The 21,120-nt window shown below is 41.8% G+C and overlaps 1 protein-coding gene across 1 annotated transcript in view; it reads left to right on the top strand.

Moving 5' to 3' along the window:
- GluProRS (Glutamyl-prolyl-tRNA synthetase) overlaps window positions 1-18,547 on the top strand; it is a 38,261-nt gene extending 19,714 nt beyond the window's left edge. Inside the window, exons 7-10 of the mRNA XM_067763685.1 lie at window positions 8,118-9,551; window positions 9,615-9,977; window positions 17,319-18,250; window positions 18,316-18,547. Of these exons, the coding sequence (XP_067619786.1) occupies window positions 8,118-9,551; window positions 9,615-9,977; window positions 17,319-18,250; window positions 18,316-18,472 (2,886 nt within the window). The 3' untranslated portion in view covers window positions 18,473-18,547. The remainder of the gene's footprint in view (window positions 1-8,117; window positions 9,552-9,614; window positions 9,978-17,318; window positions 18,251-18,315) is intronic.
- Window positions 18,548-21,120: the final 2,573 nt, after the last annotated feature.

The following is a 21,120-nucleotide window of genomic DNA, read 5'->3' as shown; positions in this document are numbered from 1 at the left end:
GACACTGACCGAAGTGTCAAACTGCCGTGTGTTAGAAAGGGAAAGAAATTGTTTCCCTCTCATACATATCATACTTGTAAACCTCTACAATGCTGCCACACCGCCATTTTATACAGGGTAAAAGTGTAACGCTTTTGCGTTGCGAACAGGCAACAATTTTCACAAAAGAACGAAATACCCAGTAAAGGCGTTGCCTGTTTTATAGAATAGAACAACAACCCTTCCGCGGCGTACAAAAAGCGTAACACTTTAGCCAGAAAAGAAAATGCTATAAGTCTGCTGAAGCAAATGCAGTAACGTAATATGTGTGTACAAGACAACGACAATCAACGTTACGGGTGCAAAGGAAGCAGTAAAGCGAACATACACATAAACCCTACTCAACGTATTAAACGGCGCAAATCAACGCTAACGCAGAGACGGCGCAGCGATCTAGCTTCACAGGAATTGTTCCAACGGCAGCAGACGCTACGCAGAATTGTTCTGCCTAACGGGAAAACAAACGAAAGTTGTTGGCATACTTGCTTGGGGTTGAAGTGGAAAAATACTGGAGTGGCAAGCAGACAACGACAAGAACGGACAGTTTTTGGCAAGCAACGGCAACGAAAAGAAGCAAAAGTTAATTGCTTAAGCAACGGCTTGTAAAATAAAGAAAACAATTGAAGCAAAAGTCACCATGCAAATAAAAAAAAAATCTTTAACTGTGGCATAAATAAATAAATTATTGCGAAACGCAAATATTTCAGTGACAGGCAATAAAGCACACAAAATTGCTGCATTAATTCAACATTTTCATTCTGATGAAATTGATGCCAATGAGATCGATCAGGAAGAGCCTTGGGAAAGACCAATCAGTGAGTTGAGGGATATGATCACGGAATTAACAAGATCATTGCAAACGCAAAATGCACCACGACCATCCGCAGAACCTGTTACATCCCAAGACACATTACGAGAATCCAATGTACAGTCGACCACACAGCAGGCAACCACGTACAAAATGCAAGACATCGTTGGAATCTTACCAGAGTATAACCCGTTGAAGAAATTAATCACTGCACAACAATTTGTAACAAAGGCTGAGCTGCTGCAACGAACATACTTATGGAGTGACAATTTGCTACTTTGGCGGCACAACAAAAGCTCGTAGGCGTAGCAAAAAGCTGGCTGGATGCTCAACCGGTGTTCCAGTCTTGGACTGATTTTGTGAGTATGCTATTGAAAGATTTTCCGTGTATAGTAAATTCTGCGGAAATTCACAGGGAACTTGGCCGACGCTAGGGAAAATCTGGCGAGACGTTGATTGAATATTACTACGAGATGTTAACGCTCGGAAGACGGGGTAATTTAGATGACGCATCCATAAACTTGTATACGATCAGTGGTATAAACGATCCACAAACAAGACGTACGCTATTAGCAATGAATCTAAACACCAGCAATGAGCTGCTACAGTCAGTAGAAAACTAACAAACGGTACAGGCAACAAATTCGATACAGCCAAACCCAACCTCAACGTCTAGCACTAGCATGCGTACTGGAGGCTCTGGACAATCGCAACGATCAGTGAAGTGTTTCAACTGCAACGAATATGGACATATCCCTGTTAAATGTCCGCAACCACAAAAGAAACAACGTTGCTCTAAGTGCTCAAAAGTGGGCCATGACAGCAAGGAATGTCGAGTAAACACTAAGCCAAACGTAGCAGAGAATTTGGAGTCGAAAAAACCTTCACAAGTGCCACCTATAATTCAACACGTCACAATTGATGGTAAATCTTACGACGCCTTGATCGATACAGGCAGCGACCACTCACTAATAAGAGAAAAAGTAATACCAACGATGCAATGCGTCCCTGCATATAAGCGCTTTAGAGGTTTTGGAGGTTCAACCGTGGAGTCTACGCGAAAGGCCGAGGCGAAGTTAATGATCAATAACGAAAATATCAACGCAAACTTATACGTAGTACCGGACAATACACTTGGGTATGACCTACTACTTGGACGAGATATTTTGTGCGGAGCAAACAAACGGCTGGTTATCGACAATGGGTCTTTACAGTTACAAGTCAAATCGAACATGTTTAAAATCAACGATCAGCTGAATGATACACAACGTAACGATATAAATGCCATGTTACATGAGTATGAAGATTACTTTGCGGAAGATGTGTGACATTTGGCAACTCTGTGCGTGGTAAGACCATCAATAAATATCGTCTGCATAAAATAATTAAATTACTGTGTTTGAAAACACTATATATTAATAAAACACGAGACAGGCAAGTAGCATTAAATTTTAGTACTGTGAATTGTGATATACACTTGAAGCGTCATTTGGCAGTGTCACGTCCAATTGTTTTATGCCTTACACTGCTCTTCCTGCTGCCCCGAAACGTCGATTGAGCAAAGGTTCTCGCACACCGAAGACTCCGAAAATTGATGAGGGTACAGTTGTCACCCTAACAGCTGTATATAATACACTGAAGGAAGTAGAGTCGAAGGTACACCAACAGACTGATCAGTTACGAATATTAATCGAGAGTTTCTCTCAGATAATTGGTGAGGTGGAAGCTCACAAAACGGATCGAAGCGGAGATTTCATCGCTTTCTGCTGCTGTTGGTGAATCATCGGAGCGTATATTGCAGCTGAACGAGAAGCTGGAAAAGTCTTAGGCTGAAGTCGAATGATTAAAGGTGGATCTTGCAAAAAGCTTAGAGAGTAGATCGACTCCTGACATTTCTGCTGACGCTGTCGCCTTCGGCGTTCGGTTCAAGGAAGGAGAAAACCTTAAAAGCATCTTCAACCTTGTTTGTCTGTCCATTGACTTCCAGTCTCCACAAATTAGAGACATTTTTCGAACTAAGCCCCCGCGAGCTGGAGTCAATGCGGCAATCATCATTAAATTTCATTCACCGCTGGATAGGAATCGTACTCTCCGAGCTTTTGGCGACTACCGTAGGCGTACGAAATCCGTCGTTACGTTGGCATCTCTTGGAATACAGGGTAATTTTAATCTTCATGAGAGCCTTCCTATTGAAAAGCGCATTCTTCTCCAAGCAGCGATTAAATTACGACGAGAGAGGAAGCTGCAGGCGGCCTTCAGTTTTCGTGGCTGTGTTTATATCAGGCAAGGTAGCGACAAAGCCATGCAGCCCACAAAGATCTCATGTGAAGAGGATCTGGAGCAGTTTTGCTAGCCCTAAGCTTATATATTTGTTTGTTTTTTTTTGTATTCTATTTATTTTTATTTTTGTTATGTGAAGATGGCGCAAATTTTCTGTTCGTTTTTGTTTTTACGGTATTTGTGCTTTCAATCATTTAAAGTTGCTTTAGCCCTTTCTTCCTCTCCTTTTAGTGTTTGGAAACAATAGGTATTCGAATAGCATTGAAGACAATGGCCTTGCTATGCTAAACATATTATGCAAACGCCAAAAAGGGTTTAATGTTGTTCATTTCAATGCGCGTAGCGTGAACATCGAAAAAATTGATATTATTAGAGCTGTGTTCGAACCGTCGTGTTGACGTTATTTGCGTATCCAAAACCTGGTTTAATCTGAAGTCAAGGACGCCCATTTTGACATAAAGGACTACGTACTGTATATGATGGATAGGAGGATAAAAACGGAGGTGGTGTAGCTATATATTGTAGAAAGTATCTTAGGAGTCGGTTAATATCAGGTATATCTGATAGCGGTACTGAGTATTTGTTAGTTGAAGTGTCTGGTCCATTGTCCAAAGTTCTTTTATCGTGTGTTTATAATCCTCATAAATGTTGTAGTGTTAAGGAATACTTTACAATGTTGTCCTCAGTCGCTGTTGATTTTACTGATATTATTATATGTGGAGATTTTAATGTAAACCTTTTATGTAGTGACGTGAATACAAGCTTGTCCGGAACGAGCCCACTGCTATTATAAAGCGAGAGAAGTGTAAATATTTTAGTAAAATGTTGGACACATCATTGCCGAATCATGTTTTGTGGCGTAATTTAAAAAATCTTCGTGTACATGTAAGTGACAGTTCTAATTGCTCCCTCGGCCCCGACCTCCTAAATAATGCATTTGTTTGCCGCGTCTCCCCGTCTTGTTTTAGTACGAGTACTGCTGACGCTGTCGCCGCAACAACGAGAATGAACGACAATTTTAAACAACTTATTGGCCAACGATATAATCTGTCCAAGAGAGCGGAGAGAGCCGAATGTGCATCGATTACAGGGCATTGAACGCCGTCAATGTACGTAGGAACTTCCCAATGCCCGTGGTCGAAGAGCAACTCTTTAAGTTAGCTGGAGGGAAATTCTTCACTACATTGGACATGACTTCTGGCTATAACCAGATTCCGATGGATGAAAGCAGCAAGAAATACATGCCGTTCGGATTAGTCAATGCGCCAATGTACTTCCAGGAAATGATCACCAAAGTAATGTCAAAATTATGTAATCGAGACCGAGTCATCAGCTACGTCGATGAACGAATAATAGCAACACCAACAGTGGACGAGGGTAAGAGCGTGCTAAAAGAAGTCTTGGAGGCGATACGTCAATGTGGTCTCACACTCAGACCTTCCCAATGTAACTTCCTTTGTGAGACCGTCAAATTTCTAGGTCACAATGTAGATGACACCGGCATAAGTCCAGGTGATGGCATTTCCCAAACCATCGAATGTCGCAGAAGTACGTCAGTTTCTGGGAATAACCGGATTCTTCAGAAAGTTTGTAGAGAAGCATAGCGACATCGCAGCACCACTAACAAAGCTGTTAAAAAAAGACGAAGTCTTCATTTGGTCAGAAGAACAAGATAGAGCATTTGGTCAGCTAAAGCAAGCAATCACGTCTAAGCCAGTACTAGTCTTGTACGATCCAAGTAAATCACATGAGGTGCATACGGACGCCAGCCACCTTGGTTTGTCAGGTATATTGCTACAGGAAGAAGCTGATGGGCTTAAACCAGTGTCGTTCTATAGCCGTTAGTGCAATGATGCAGAGTCACGCTATACAAGCCACGTATTAGAAGTCCTGGCCATAGTGGAAACACTAGACAGATTCAGAATGTATCTGTTAGGCACGAAGTTCAACGTAGTTACGGACTGCAATGCGATCGTGACGACAAAGGCAACATCGAAATCGCCACCACGTATAGCCAGAAGGTGGCTACGCCTACAAGAATATGAACTTGAGTGTAGGCATCGTCAACGCTCGAAGATACAGCACGTCGACTGCTTAAGCCGTTCGCATACCCTACCTCCATCTGAGCCGGAGACTGTAGCTGAAAGAGTTCTAGCTATAGCCAGTGAAAATAGCGACGACTAGATTTATGCAATGCAGATGCAGGATGAACATGTGACGATTGTTACAGCTTTGAAAACAAACGGCGATGGAGCATCTCAATTCCAGGATGACTGCATCATTCACAACGGTCGATTATATCGAATTGTCCAAGATGAGCGACGACTAGTTATTCCTCAGGCGATCAGGTGGCGTGTCACCAAGTCTTGTCATGATGACGCTGGCCACTTTGGAGTCGAGAAAACATTACAACGTCTGCAAAAGTATTTTTGTTTCAGGCAAATGAGACGATACGTAAAGTCTTATATCGCAGCTTGTCCCGAATGTTGTTTAAATAAGATTAAAGGAGTCAAACTGGAAAGTCAAATGCATCTCACCGAAGTTCTACCAAGTCCATTTCGAGCAATGTATATGGATCATCTTGGACCGTTCACCAAAAACAAGCGAGGAAACCAATACGTCATTGTTTTAGTTTGTGGCTTCACCAAATACACGATATGGAAAGCGGTACGTAACACAAAGGCGACACCAGTCCTATCAATGCTGCAAGAAGTTATGGCAATTTTCGGGCAGCCTTTACGAATTACCACTGACCGAGGAACTGCCTTTACATAGAAGGAATTCGAATCCTTTATGACACACTTCGGGATTCAGCACGTCAAAACAGCTGTACGAATGCTTCGAGCACACGGCCAGGCAGAGCGCGTCAACCGCACCATATTGTCAGCGATTCGATGCTCAACAAAGACCACTAAATAGTGGGACAGCACCATTTCCAACATCCAGTGGTGCATTAACTCGCAAAAAAAAATAACACAACAAAGACTAGTCCCAACGAACTTGTGTTCAATTTCGATTTACGATGCGTCAGCGATAATCGTCTAATACAATCACTAAGCGATGAAATATCCATGCCAGATGACGACGACAAACAGGAAAAGCTACAGAGCGCCATACAGAATATCAGGAACGAGAGACAAAAATGGAAGCTAAGATACGATCAAAAGCATCAGATTCCACTAGTATACAACGAAGAACAATTGGTCGTTATTGACCATGTACCAACCGCAACAGGTGACACACACAAACTCGATCCGAAATTCAAGGGTCCTTATATTGTTACAAAACAGCTGGTTCATGATCGATACGTTGTGGAAGATCTACCCGACGCACCCCGTACACAACGAAGATACTGTAATGTAGTCTCCAGCGACCATATGAAACCATGGTGCTGTTTAAGTCCAGAGCTCGAAGGCGAATATGATGAGGCAACCGAAAGTACAGAGGATGAGACGTCCTAGGAGGACGAATGTCAGGAAAGGCCGAGCTGTCAAAGACAGTTAGTTACGTGTTAACATTGTAAGGGTGCAGACGTGCGAGCGAGCATAAGCTCAGGACAATCGGCATATGAATTTCTATTTTCTATTCTTTCTGTAAACATAACTCGGAACGTTTTATTATTTAATCGGGTTTTAATATGTATATAAAGATATTGCTAGACCAACAACTTTCTTCGCTTATAATATGCAACGCTTAGTAAAAAAGCAGCTATGGTTAGTCAGATTCAAGCAATCGCCTACTTCGGTTCTAACTTCTGTAAATGCAACTTTTATTTAATATTGCATGCTGACAAATTGTTAGAACAACCTTTTAATAACACATACATAAATTTAAAGTCAGCGGGTAAGAAAAAACACGCTAAATTGTTGGTATCTCTTTGGAATTGTTTCTTGTGCATTGCCTTAATGTTGTTTTTAAAAGTTGTTGTTATCTGTTATGCCATGTTCAGTCCCATTGCTTACGTTGGCAAAACATAAATTGCATACTTCTGTACGCGCATACAACCAATTTTAATATATTTTGGATAACCCAATTTAAGACTTAAATTAGTATTTAATTTCATTATCTATGTTTGACTCGTACAATTCCCTAACGAGATACTAGGGAAAAAATCTTAAAATTATCTGTGCTTAAACCCAACTCTCACTGAACCAAATGTGCTTGTTACATGGACCATATATTATAATATTACAACGAATTTAACTTTTGACTCTAGCGCTCCCTATATTTCAGTTTTATACTTTATACTATTATACTTATAAAAATAAATTTATTTAATTATCTTAACTTTCTGAAAAGATTAAACGTTAAATCGTGCAAGTATAATCATAAAAAATTTTATCTCCGAAACGCAGAGAATTGAAGTTAAATCCTCAATCATTTGTTCAATTCTTACAATATTTCAGCAATTTACATATATGATAAGAGAATACTTTAAGGTAGACTAAATTTCGAATTTGAATCATGGATGTTAAATGTTTTTGAAAGATTTTAAAATTTAAATATTTATTGACAAAAGTGATTAAAATAAAAAGTCAGAGCAATTCTCTTTGTCTAGGAAGCGTTGTTAACGTAGAAAATATTCCACGTTTTGTAGATCAAATATACAACACTCAGAGAACGCACATATCCTTTCGATCTGATCCTGCATTTAGCATAGCATATGTAAAATAAATATTGTTTTTTAAATTAAAAATTCAGCTTCAAAATTCTTGTCACATTTATAAGTTTTTTATTGAAATATTCTTCATGGGTTTGAGTATAGAAAATATAGAAACCGTAGAAAATTTTTCACAAATGTGTTTTGTTGTCGGCGTGTAGATAGAAATAGAAAACTTTCTACGTTTTCTAAGGTTTCCAAACGCCGGCTAAATAGATTTAATAAATTATAACAGTTAAAGCTCTTAGTGAAGATGTAGTATTAGGTAACAAATATGTGTTGCATTGCAAATTTGGTCAAAAATTGTATAAAAGCTGCTTTCATTCACAGAATAATGTAGTATCAATTGCCGAAGTAGCCAAAGCATCGCTATTGGATAAACAGATCACTGAACAAGGAAATATACGTGATCTAAAAGATAAGAAGGTTGGTAAAGATGAAATCGATCCCGAAGTTAAAAAGTTGCTGAAGCTGAAAGCTGATTACAAAGCAGCTACAGACAACGACTGGAAACCGAATCAAACGTCTTCGGTCAATACTACTCCTTGTGCAGATACCACTGATGCCAAAGAAATTAACGAAAGCATTGTCAAACAAGGTACTTTAGTACGTGACCTAAAAGCAAAGAAAGCACCAAAAACTGATATAGAGCCTCAGGTTAAATTGCTGTTAGGACTAAAGGCACGTTTTAAAGCTTTAACTGGGCAGGACTGGAAACCTGATACTGCACCAATTCAAAGTCCTAAAACCTCAGTTGAACAGGTACTAACCAAAATTAATGTTCAATGCCATAAAGTGCGTCAGTTAAAACTGCAGAAAGCTAATAAAATTGCTGTGGAAACAGAAGTAAAGGAACTACTTTCTCTCAAAAATGAATATAAACAAATTACGGGTAACGATTGGAAGCCAGAGGTAGTAGCGCCAGTTATTGTTAAAAAGGAAAAGTCACCTGACACGCCCTCATCTGATGTAGTCAATGCTCTGCTAACAAAAATTGCAGTACAAGGTGATAAAATTCGTCAACTAAAGTTTAATAACGCGTATAAAGGAGTATTAGATATTGAAATTAAATTACTGCTAGCGCTTAAAGCAGATTATACGAGTCTTACAGGACAAGATTGGAAACCGTGTGCATTAATTTCAGTTCCACCAGCAACAGAACCAATTAAAATTGACTTAACAACCGATGAGGACACGAACATTAATGAACTTTTAGAGCGAATACAAATTCAGGGTGACAAAATTCGCAAACTGAAATTGGAAAAGGTACCAAAATCCACCATCGACGTAGAAGTTCAGACCCTATTAGCACTTAAAGCTGAGTTCAAAGACAAAATTGGCGCTGATTGGACACCGAACGTCAAAGCTGTACCTCCAACTGTTTCTCAGACCAAAAGCGATCCAACAACTGTAACAATGTCTGGCTCAACGGAAAAAGAGTTGCTCACCAAGGAGATCAACGAACAAGGTGATAAAGTACGCAATGCAAAGTCAAATAATTTACCAAAAGAAGAAATTGATTCTGAGGTAAAGAAATTGTTGGCGCTTAAAGCGAAATACCAAGAAGTTACTGGCACTGATTACCCCACTTCTGCTGTACGCAGCTCGTCGAAAAAGTCGGGTGAAAAAAAAAATTCGGCTCCCAAAAAGGAAGCAACAATAACTAAAGAAGATAGCAATGTGATGGCAATTGGACCAAAAAAGCAGACTCGCCTTGGTTTGGAAGCCATTAAAGAGGATAATTTATCTGAATGGTACTCCCAGGTACTGTTTTGCTTATACATACCAGATAAGACATATTACAAACTTTTATTTTTATATACTTAGGTCATTACCAAAGGAGAGTTAATAGAGTATTACGACGTTTCTGGTTGTTACATTTTACGTCCATGGTCATTTGCAGTATGGAAAGTAATAAAAACGTGGTTTGATACTGAGATAACCCGTATGGGCGTAAAAGAATGCTACTTCCCCATATTCGTTTCACGTGCTGCCCTTGAACGCGAGAAGACACACATTGCTGATTTTGCTCCAGAAGTGGCATGGGTAACAAAATCCGGTGAATCGGACTTGGCGGAGCCAATCGCGGTGCGACCTACCTCCGAGACAGTTATGTATCCAGCGTATGCTAAATGGATTCAATCATATCGCGATTTACCCATCCGTTTGAATCAGTGGAGTAATGTTGTCGTAAGTGAAGTATATTGTATTTGTCTTATATATCGTGATGTTAATTTACAGAGGCCCTAACCAACTACTTTCAAATTTTACAGTGGAAGTAAAGCATTTTATTTTCATATTCACGACATGCTAATTTGGGTTTTCTAAAATGATTCAATAATTATTGGCTGTAATACTATTCACACTAGAACGTATCACTTAAAAATGGGGTGACTAATACACGAGTTGTTGTTGTTGTAGTAATACTTCGCCCCACCTAACAGCCGCGACCGATCACAAATTGTCATCAATATCCTCTAACGGGAGTCCAAGGAAACTTGCCGTTTCAACAGGGGTGGACCATAAGGAAAGGGGTGTTAGAGGCGTTGGTTCCACATTACAATTAAAGAGATGGTTGGTGTCATGTGGGGACATATTGCAAGCGGGGCATACATTTTGTATGTCGGGGTTGATTCTGGATAGGTAAGAGTTTAACCTCTTACAGTATCCAGAACGAAGTTGAGCAAGAGTGACACGCGTTTCCCTGGGGAGTATGCGTTCCTCTTCTGCGAGTTTTGGATACTTTTCTTTAAGTACTGGATTCACCGGGCAATTCCCGGCATAAAGGTCCGACGCCTGTTTATGGAGTTCACCAAGGACCTGCTTGTGTTTTTTCGCTTCATACGGCTGGGTTTTCAGGTGCCGTATTTCCTCAAAATGCTTACGGAGATGACTCCTTAAGCCCCTAGGCGGTGCTGGTTCATCAATCAGATGTCTTTTGGGATGCTCAGGTTTCTGGGTATTCAACAGGAACTGTTTGATCAGCATCTTATTTCTCTCCCTGATGGGGAGTATTCTCGCCTCATTATGCAGATGGTGTTCTGGGGACATAAGAAGACAGCCCGTGGCGATTCTGAGAGCAGTATTTTGGCAGGCCTGTAGTTTCTTCCAGTGGGTAATTTTTAGGCTTGGCGACCATATGGGTGACGAGTAGCACGTAATCGGCTGGCTAATTGCTTTGTATGTAGTCATGGGCGTTTCTTTATCTTTTCCCCAGGTACTGCCAGCGAGGGATTTGAGGATTTTGTTATGGCTCTGAATTCTTGGAACAATTTCGGCTGCGTGCTCACCAAAATGTAGATCCTGATCAAACGTCACACCCAAGATTTTGGGGTGTAGGACAGTCGGTAGCGTAGTGCCATCGACGTGGATGTTCAAAATGGTCGACATTTGGGACGTCCATGTTGTAAATAAGGTCGCGGAAGATTTAGTCGGTGATAATGCCAGGTTTCGCGAGGCGAAAAAACTGGAGAGATCAGGGAGGTAGCCGTTTATTTTATTGCATAGCGCATCGATCTTTAGGCCTGGGCCTGTGGCCATTATTGTGCAGTCATCGGCGTAGGAAACGGTTGTGACTCCTTCCGGTGGTGAAGGTAGCTTAGATATGTAGAAATTAAACAAAAGTGGGGATAGGACACCATCCTGTGGCACCCCTTGTTTAATTCACCTTAGTTTTGATGTTTCGTTTCTAAATTGCACCGATGCCTGCCGAACACCCAGATAATTTGCGGTCCACCTTTTAAGACATGGGGGAAGTGTAGACCCTTCCAGGTATTGCAGTAACGAGCCATGGTTGACCGTATCAAAAGCTTTTGATAGGTCTAGCGCTACGAGTACTGTTCTATGGTGGGGGTATTGATTTAAACCGCAATTTATCTGGGTGCTAATGGCATTTAGCGCGGTGGTAGTGCTATGGAGTTTTCTGAAGCCATGCTGATGAGAGGCTAGCTGCAAATTTGCTTGGAATTAGGGGAGCAAAATGGCTTCAAGCGTCTTTGCTACTGGCGATAGGAGAGATATCGGACGATACGACTCACCTATGTTAGCTGGTTTCCCAGGCTTTAGTAGCGAGACCACCTTGGCCATTTTCCATTTCTTGGGTATGACAATGGTGGAAAGAGACAGGTTGAAGACATGCGCTAAATATTTGAAACCCTCTTTCCCTAACTGTAGAACTCTGAAGTGCATAAGGGGAGACGCCACCACTCTGGGGGTATGTGACGGGTGACTGCGCCTGGGTTGTGGAAGGCCAGGACGCAATTGCTGTTGTGGCCCTGGGACTGGGCGTCCTTGGGCAAGCATTGGGGTACCCGGATGATTTGGGTTTGCAACCTGGCAACATGGCGCGATGAAACCCGTCGGGGGGTGGCACCACCCAAGGCAGGAGCTGTATTGGGCGGATGTCGCAAACCTATATATTCTGTGCTGACAAACGGTGCAAACGGAGGTAGGGATTAAGAGTCTGTTTCCCTGACCTACACGATTGCTGCCGGAAAAGAGGGGGGGGGGGGGGGGGGGAGAAGACGGGGGCAGGGGCTGATGCCCAGCATTGCTACCGACTCTACTACGAAGGTAGTAGTTATGAGTGGTAGCAGCTGTTTGTTGGCGCCGTGGGGCGCGAGCAGCAGCGGGTACTTTTTGTGGCTTGCTGAGCAGCGGGGCTGCTGGAAGGTAGTGGGGGGCGCTTAGGCGTAGACTACGGGACGCACTTAGGCGTGAACAGCAAGGAGCCACAAAAGATTTATAAAAGTTATGTGGACGTCGGGTTTTGGGATCAAGCCCAGAACAACCTGTCCGATACAACCATCCCTTGCACGAGACACACTGAACAGAGTATGGTCGTCCTAAAAAGATTCTTTTCCGGCAGATGCAGCAAAACCATTTCTCAGGACCAAGGTCAGGAGACGGACCCGGATTGGATTCGATGCCTTCCCGGAGTAAGAGAATATGGAGCAGTCCTGCTGCAAGGAGCTGCTGGGAGGATGACAATTTGTGGGAGGGACGCAACAAATTAAATGGGGTCACTGTTGTTGTTGTTGGGTTGACAATGCTTCGCCAAATTCAATGGGCGCGACCACTCACAAATTGTCATCAAAGTCCTCTAACGGAAGTCCAAAGAAACTGGCAGTACAACAGGGTCGGCCCATTGGGATATTGGTGTTAGAGACGTAGGTTCCACATTACAATTGAAAAGATGGTTGATGTCAGGTGGGGACACATTGCATGCAGGACATACATTACGTATGTCAGGGTTGATTCTTACGACAGTATATATACAGGTATATTCTAAGTCCCCTAACCCGCTGGGGATACTTTATCATTGTGTTTTGTTGCGTTCGACAAGGCTTTGACGATTGACCCCAGTTTACCAACAACCGCAGAGAGGTTGCAGCTCTTTAAATGATCCTCCCTTTTAGGAGGTGATATTCCTAATATGGGGGTCTCTAGGGTCGAGTTGTCTCGCCAGGTCACGTTCTCTTTCTAAGTTTGCAGCTTCAGTCGTGAAATGGGGTATGATTTCTGGTATTTTACCGGCCGGAATGAAGCATCCTGAAGCTTAAGCGATGACATTGCGGAACGCACGCTCGCCTAGCCGGACATCAGTCGGAATGGGAAAAGCAGCAAGAGATTGGTTTGTAAAGGTTGTGTAGCCTTCCCAGTTAGCTTTTTTTGAAATTTATAAAAGTGCGCTTTTCTGACGTGATAAATTTATTAGGTCCCTGTATTGTAAGAAGTATTAACAGGTGGTCAGATGCTAAAGTTAGCATCGGCTGCAATTCGACGTTTATAAGCCCTGCACCGAGGATGGAAATGTCTGGTGAACTGTGACAGTTACCAGCAATTTGCGTGGGAGTATCGCCGTTTATCGTGCAGAAAGTCGTATTGTCAATTTGGTGTGCTAGCTGCCTACCTCTGGTATCGGCTGGAATGCCAGAGTTCGTGGTCAGCGTTGATATCGCTAAGAATAAGACGGTTTTCGCCACTGAGTAGCGCGATGTTATTAAGGCTGGATGTTGTAGCCATTGCAAGATCGAAGGTCCGATCTGGCAGTTAGCTTTGTTTCTTGAATTGCGGCTGCTAGAGGGTGGCGGAGATACACTTGAGCGTGAACCTCGGGTCCTTGGACGCAAACAGCAGGGAGCCACAAAATTGTTTGTACAAATTTCAGGGGCAACAAACGTGAGTTCTAACCTAGAACAATCCGAACTGTTCAACCATCTTTTACACGTGACACACTGGCAAGAGTATGACCGTCTGAGGTAGATCATTTTCCGACATATGCAGCAGAACCACAGCCTGGGACCGGGGTTAGGTTCAATACCTTCCCGGTGCAGGAGGGTATGGAGCAGTCCAGCTGCAAGGAGCTGCTCCGAGGATGCCAATTTGTGGAAGGCACGTAACTAATTAAATGGGGTTACACTGAATGACAGTCGTTGGTCGGAAAAAGCTCCCGAGTCGCTACATTACATAGAACCGGCTGCCGTGGGAAGCATACACGAGCCACTCTGGCCCTACTTAGTTCTGAATACGGTAACAGATTAAATTCTTACTTGTCCAGAATCAACACCGATATATGGTGTATGCCGCCGTCCTAATAAAGAATTTGGGTATCCACTTTGTTTTTCGAAAATGCGTTATTTGTATAGGCGACCACGTCCTGAAATGCAAATTTATTCGTGCAAAAATATCTTTAAAATTGCAAATAGATATAAAGTTATAGTGGTTTTTAAATAACACATTTGCAGTATCTATATACATTTTTCACAAATCCTAATAAAAAATGCGGGTATCTACAAAATGACAGCAGTATCTACCCATTTTGCAGGAAACCAATTGAAATTTCAGCATGTTTCCTAATCAAAAACACTGTCATCGCAGATACGGCTGTTTCAAAAAAAATCTCAGCTTTTTTGCTACTACTTTACTTTATACAGGGACTGAAAATAATAATAATTTTTTTTTTTCGGAGTCGAAAATGTCCTGGTCAACAAATTGTCCTAGGTGAAAATGTTTAGAGTTGCCAGGTATCCCTATAGCAATATCATGTCGAATCATACATCCTTTTTATTTTTCGAAGTTTTTCCATAAAAGTCCACATATAAAAGTAAAATCTGCATTTTTATTTTTTCAGTCCGATAGAAGTAGTTAAACTCGGACTTTTAAAAATAAAAGTCCGGAAATAAAAGTTAAATCCGGGCTTTTATTTTTTAAGGCCAAGATAAAAGTCCCGCTTGATAACTAAGAAACGGCTTATCCGAATTAAGAAAATTTTTTTTATTTCGGATGAGCCGTTTCTTAGTTATGAAGCCTTCTTAGTTATATTGGCCTTAAAAAATAAAAGCCCGGATTTAACTTTTATTTCCGGACTTTTATTTTTAAAAGTCCGAGTTTAACTAGTTCTATCGGACTGAAAAAAAAAAAAATCCGAAAATAATTTTTATCTTGATCCAAATATATTTACTTACTTACTTACTTAATTGGCGCTTAACCGTCTAAACGGTTATGGCCGTCCAACAAGGCGCGCCAGTCGCTCCTTCGCTCCGCCAACCGGCGCCAATTGGTCACACCAAGGGAGTTTAAATCGTTTTCCACCTGGTCCTTCCAACGGAGTGGGGGCCGCCCTCTACCTCTGCTTCCATAGGCGGGTTCCGATAGAAACACTTTCTTGGCCGGAGCATCATCTTTCATTCGCATAACATGGCCTAGCCAGCGCAGCCGCTGCGTTTTAATTCGCTGGACTATGTTGATGTCTGCGTATAGCTCGTACAGCTCATCATTAAATCTTCTTCGGTACTCGCCATCGCCAACGCGTAGAGGTCCATAAATCTTTCGAAGAACTTTTCTCTCGAACAGCCGCTTCATCTGCTGTTGTCATGGTCCATGCTTCTGCCCCATATAGCAGGACGGGTACGATAAGTGACTTGTAGAGTATGATTTTCGTTCGCCGAGAGAGGACTTTACTTTTCAATTGCCTACCTAGTCCAAAGTAGCATTTATTGGCAAGATTGATTCTTCGCTGGATTTCAGTGCTGATGTTGTTGCTAATGTTGATGCTGGTTCCCAAATAAACGAAGTCTTTTACTATTTCGAAATTATGGCTGCCAACAGTAGCGTGGTTGCCAAGGCGCATATGCGCTGACTCTTTGCTCGATGACAGCAAGTACTTCGTTTTGTCCTCATTCACCATCAAACCCATCTTTACCGCTTCTTTTTCCAGCTTGGAGTAAGCAGAACTAACAGCGCGGGTGTTTAGGCCGATGATATCAATGTCATCAGCATATGCCAGTAATTGCACGCTTTTTAGTCCAAAATTAATAGTTTTGCAAGGACTTATATTATAAAAGGAATAACTTTTATACAAAGCCGCATCTACAAAAATCTACGCACAAAATTGTAGATACTGCTTCTGGATAGGTTTCATAACAAATTTTGAGTAAAGGGAGAGCAACATCTACAGTTTCGTGTATAGCGTTTTTTGCATAAACAGAAAGATCACATCACAATTTGTCTATATCCTTAATTTTTAATTGAAAAAACAGCATATGTTAAAAAGTACAAATGCAAACACGTTATGTTCAATATCTCAGTTTAGAGAATGTAGATACCCACATTCTTTATTAGGACGGTAGTTTGCCCTACGTGCGATGTGTGACCACATGACACCAACCATTTTTACAATTGTAATTTGGAACCTACGCCTCTAACATCAGCATCCTTATGGTCCTACCCTGTAGAAACTGCTGCTTTCCGAGTGGTCACACCTACGCACAAATGCAAACACGTTATGTTCAATATCTCAGTTTAGAGAATGTAGATACCCACATTCTTTATTAGGACGGTAGTTTGCCCTACGTGCGATGTGTGACCACATGACACCAACCATTTTTACAATTGTAATTTGGAACCTACGCCTCTAACATCAGCATCCTTATGGTCCTACCCTGTAGAAACTGCTGCTTTCCGAGTGGTCGCACCTATTAAATGGGGGCGAAGAACAGTGCCTCCCGTGTTCCAATACTTCGTAGAGATTTCAAAAGTTTAAACTTTTTTCCAGCACCCTGTAAAGACAGCTCCTCATGGAACTTGAGGGTGGGGAGGGAGGTATGGCCTGAAGGTTTAATGTGGCCATATAAATCGTTCCCAAGATGGTCGGGCTAGCACTTTAATGGTGCTGTGTTACCGGAGCGTACCGGATCTGTATCCGGCAAAGGCCCATCACATCGATAACACTCCCCAAAGCCTTCGGGGAGCAACCTTATCGCTACAACAACAACAACAACACCATACGTGATACGGTTAATGCAAAATAACTCACAAACTCAATTTCATGCCGCAATGTAAACTTTTTTAAATTTTTTCTGAGGATTTATTTTAATAACTATATCATGCATACAAAAATCTGTGAAAAACGCAGATTTGAAAAAATAACAGTTATTTGGGGCCTTTGTGAATTAAGCTAACGATCTGTATGTATGCATGTACATGTATAATATTTACAAACAACAACGAATTCGCCACTTTTATGTTTAGCGATGGGAGTTTAAGCATCCACAACCATTTTTACGCACTCGCGAATTCCTTTGGCAAGAAGGTCATACAGCATTTGCAACAAAGGAAGAGGCTGATAAAGAAGTGTTAGAAATTCTTGATCGGTATGCGCATATATACACAAATATTTTAGCCATACCTGTCGTAAAGGGTCGTAAAACTGAGAAGGAGAAATTCGCTGGTGCTGATTATACTACAACAGTTGAGGCGTTTGTTTCGGCATCGGGACGTGCCATTCAAGGTGCCACCAGCCATCACCTAGGTCAAAATTTCTCGAAAATGTTCGAAATCGTCTACGAAGATCCAGATACGCAACAAAAAAAGTACGTATTTCAAAATTCATGGGGTATAACTACGCGCACTATTGGTGTCATGATTATGGTACATGCAGACAATCAAGGATTAGTATTGCCACCGCATGTTGCATGTATTCAGACAATCATTGTGCCTTGTGGCATAACAGTTAATACTAAAGTTAATGAGCGTGAACAATTATTGGATGCGTGTAAAAAGCTAGAAGTGCAATTAAACGCGAAGGGTATACGCTGCGAAGGAGATTATCGTGATAATTATTCACCAGGTTGGAAATTTAATCATTGGGAATTGAAAGGTGTACCACTGCGTATTGAACTTGGTCCAAAAGATATGAAAGCAAATCAAATCGTGGCAGTGCGTCGAGATACAGGAGAGAAACTCATTTTAGCTTTAGACGATGTAGAGTCTAAAATAAGCCAATTGTTAGAAACTATACATGATAGCATGTTAGCGAAAGCGAAAAAAGATTTGGCTGATCATACGAAAGTAACGAAAAATTGGACAGATTTCTGCAAATTTTTGGATACTAAAAATATACTGCTTTCACCATTTTGCGGAGAGATTAATTGCGAAGAAAAAATAAAGGGGGATAGTACAAGGTATGCGAGATTGTATGGTTTTAGAACATATTTTTATCATTCACCTGGTAATTCTTTATTTTCAGGGAGGAGGTTGCAGAGCCTGGTGCTCCTGCAATGGGCGCTAAATCACTTTGCATACCGTTCGACCAACCTGCGGCTATAACTGCAAACGAAAAATGTATTCATCCAAGTTGTACCAATAAACCCAAATTTTATACTCTTTTTGGGCGTAGTTACTAAAAAAACCAATTATGAGAATAGAGATGTACCCAAATCTATAATCAATGAATATATTTTCCTGAAACTGGTTACAAATACTATTTTATTTTTAAGCAATATAAACAGCAGCATTATTTAGTATACTTCTACTTCAGTCATCTTTGAAGTAGGGCTGATGATTTAACCCTGGTTCTTGGATACCCTGGCATTACCCGGATACCAATATGTTTGATGTCAAGTTCTTAGACGGCACTACGCATGTTTTTGTTGAAAGTGAAGTTTGGAAAAAAAATTGGAAAAGATTGAATTCAGAACGGAAATGAAAAATGTATACATACATATCGTTAGCTTAATGTGAAAATGTGCTAAGTCACTTTTTACGAATTTTACAGGAGACGTTAAAAACTTAATAATAACCTTTATTTTCAAAACTGTGAATGAGGATACCCTAGTTGCAATACTTTTGAGTGTAGAAGCTTTGAAAAAGATAAATTAAAATCATGTATGCTAACCCAGCAGCTATTTTATGACTTAGCACAATTTCCTCACTCAAAACAAATTTTTTCTCCTGACAGCACTTTTTACTCAATATGTTTCCCCATCACTCATCCCCTTTAATGATTGAAATATAACACTAAAACTATATATTTCACAAAAAATACTATTTATTTGTCAAACTATTTCTGCCTATTGGCGGCCACCGTGGTGTGATGGTAGCGTGCTCCGCCTACCACACCGAATGCTCTGGGTTCACACCCCGGGCAAAGGATCATCTAAATTTTAGCAATAGGGTTTCTCAATTAGAAGAAAATTTTTCTAAGCGGGGTCGCCCCTCGGCAGTGTTTGGCAAGCACTCTGAGTGTATTTCTGCCATGAAAAGCTCTCAGTGAAAACTCATCTGCCTGTTGTTGTTGTAGCGATAAGGTTGCTCCCCGAAGGCTTTGGGGAGTGTTATCGATGTAATGGTCCTTTGCCGGATACAGATCCGGTACGCTCCGGTACCACAGCATCATTAAGGTGCTAGACCAACCATTTCGGGAACGATTTATGTGGCCATATTAAACCTTCAGGCCATTCCCTCCCTCCCCACCCCCAAGTTCCATGAGGAGCTTGGAGTCGCCAGAGCCTCGTCTGTTAGTGAAACAGGACTCGCCACGGATAGGTTAGGTTGACAATTGGTTTTGGAGAAGCTACATATTGCGTTGGCAACCTGAAGGGTTGCGCTACAAGCCCCTTGAATCTGGTATTTTAGTGGCCTCTTACGACAGGCATACCTACCGCGGGAATATTCTGACCCCCTGTTGTTGTTGTTGTTGTTGTAGCAATGCTCGCCGTACCTAATAGCCGCGACCGATCACAAATTGTCATCAATATCCTCTAACGGGAGTCCAAGGAAACTTGCCGTTTCAACAGGGGTGGACCATAAGGAAAGGGGTGTTAGAGGCGTTGGTTCCACATTACAATTAAAGAGATGGTTGGTGTCATGTGGGGACATATTGCAAGCGGGGCATACATTTTGTATGTCGGGGTTGATTCTGGATAGGTAAGAGTTTAACCTGTTACAGTATCCAGAACGAAGTTGAGCAAGAACGACACGCGTTTCCCTGGGGAGTATGCGTTCCTCTTCCGCAAGTTTTGGATAATTTTCGTTAAGTACTGGATTCACCGGGCAATTCCCGGCATAAAGGTCCGACGCCTGTTTATGGAGTTCACCAAGGACCTGCTTGTGTTTTTTCACTTCATACGGCTGGGTTCTCAGGTGCCGTATTTCCTCAAAATGCTTACGGAGATGACTCCTTAAGCCCCTAGGCGGTGCTGGTTCATCAATCAGATGTCTGTTGGGATGCCCAGGTTTCTGGGTATTCAACAGGAACTGTTTGGTCAGCATCTCATTTCTCTCCCTGATGGAGAGTATTCTCGCCTCATTATGCAGATGGTGTTCTGGGGTCATAAGAAGACAGCCCGTGGCGATTCTGAGAGCAGTATTTTGGCAGGCCTGTAGTTTCTTCCAGTGGGTGATTTTTAGGCTTGGCGACCATATGGGTGACGCGTAGCACGTAATCGGCTGGCTAATTGCTTTGTATGTAGTCATGAGCGTTTCTTTATCTTTTCCCCAAGTACTGCCAGCGAGGGATTTGAGGATTTTGTTACGGCTCTGAATTCTCGGAACAATTGCGGCTGCGTGCTCACCAAAATATAGATCCTGATCAAACGTCACACCCAAGATTTTGGGGTGTAGGACAGTCGGTAGCGTAGTGCTATCGACGTGGATGTTCAAAATGGTCGACATTCGGGGCGTCCATGTTGTAAATAAGGTCGCGGAAGATTTAGTCGGTGATAATGCCAGGTTTCGCGAGTCGAAAAAACTGGAGAGATCAGGGAGGTAGCCGTTTATTTTATTGCATAGCGCATCGATCTTTGGGCCTAGGCCTGTGGCCATTATTGTGCAGTCATCGGCGTAGGAAACGATTGTGACTCCTTCCGATGGTGAAGGTAGCTTAGATATGTAGAAATTAAACAAAAGTGGGGATAGGACACCACCCTGTGGCACCCCTTGTTTAATTCTCCTTGGTTTTGATGTTTCGTTTCTAAATTGCACCGATGCCTGCCGACCACCCAGATAATTTGCGGTCCACCTTTTAAGACATGGGGAAGGGTAGACCCTTCCA

This window comes from Eurosta solidaginis, chromosome 1 (assembly GCF_040869045.1).
Source record: "Eurosta solidaginis isolate ZX-2024a chromosome 1, ASM4086904v1, whole genome shotgun sequence".
NCBI classification, from domain to species: Eukaryota; Metazoa; Arthropoda; class Insecta; order Diptera; family Tephritidae; genus Eurosta; species Eurosta solidaginis.
The sequence above is the reverse complement of the archived record's forward strand: the minus strand, read 5'-3'. Positions and strand labels throughout refer to the sequence as shown.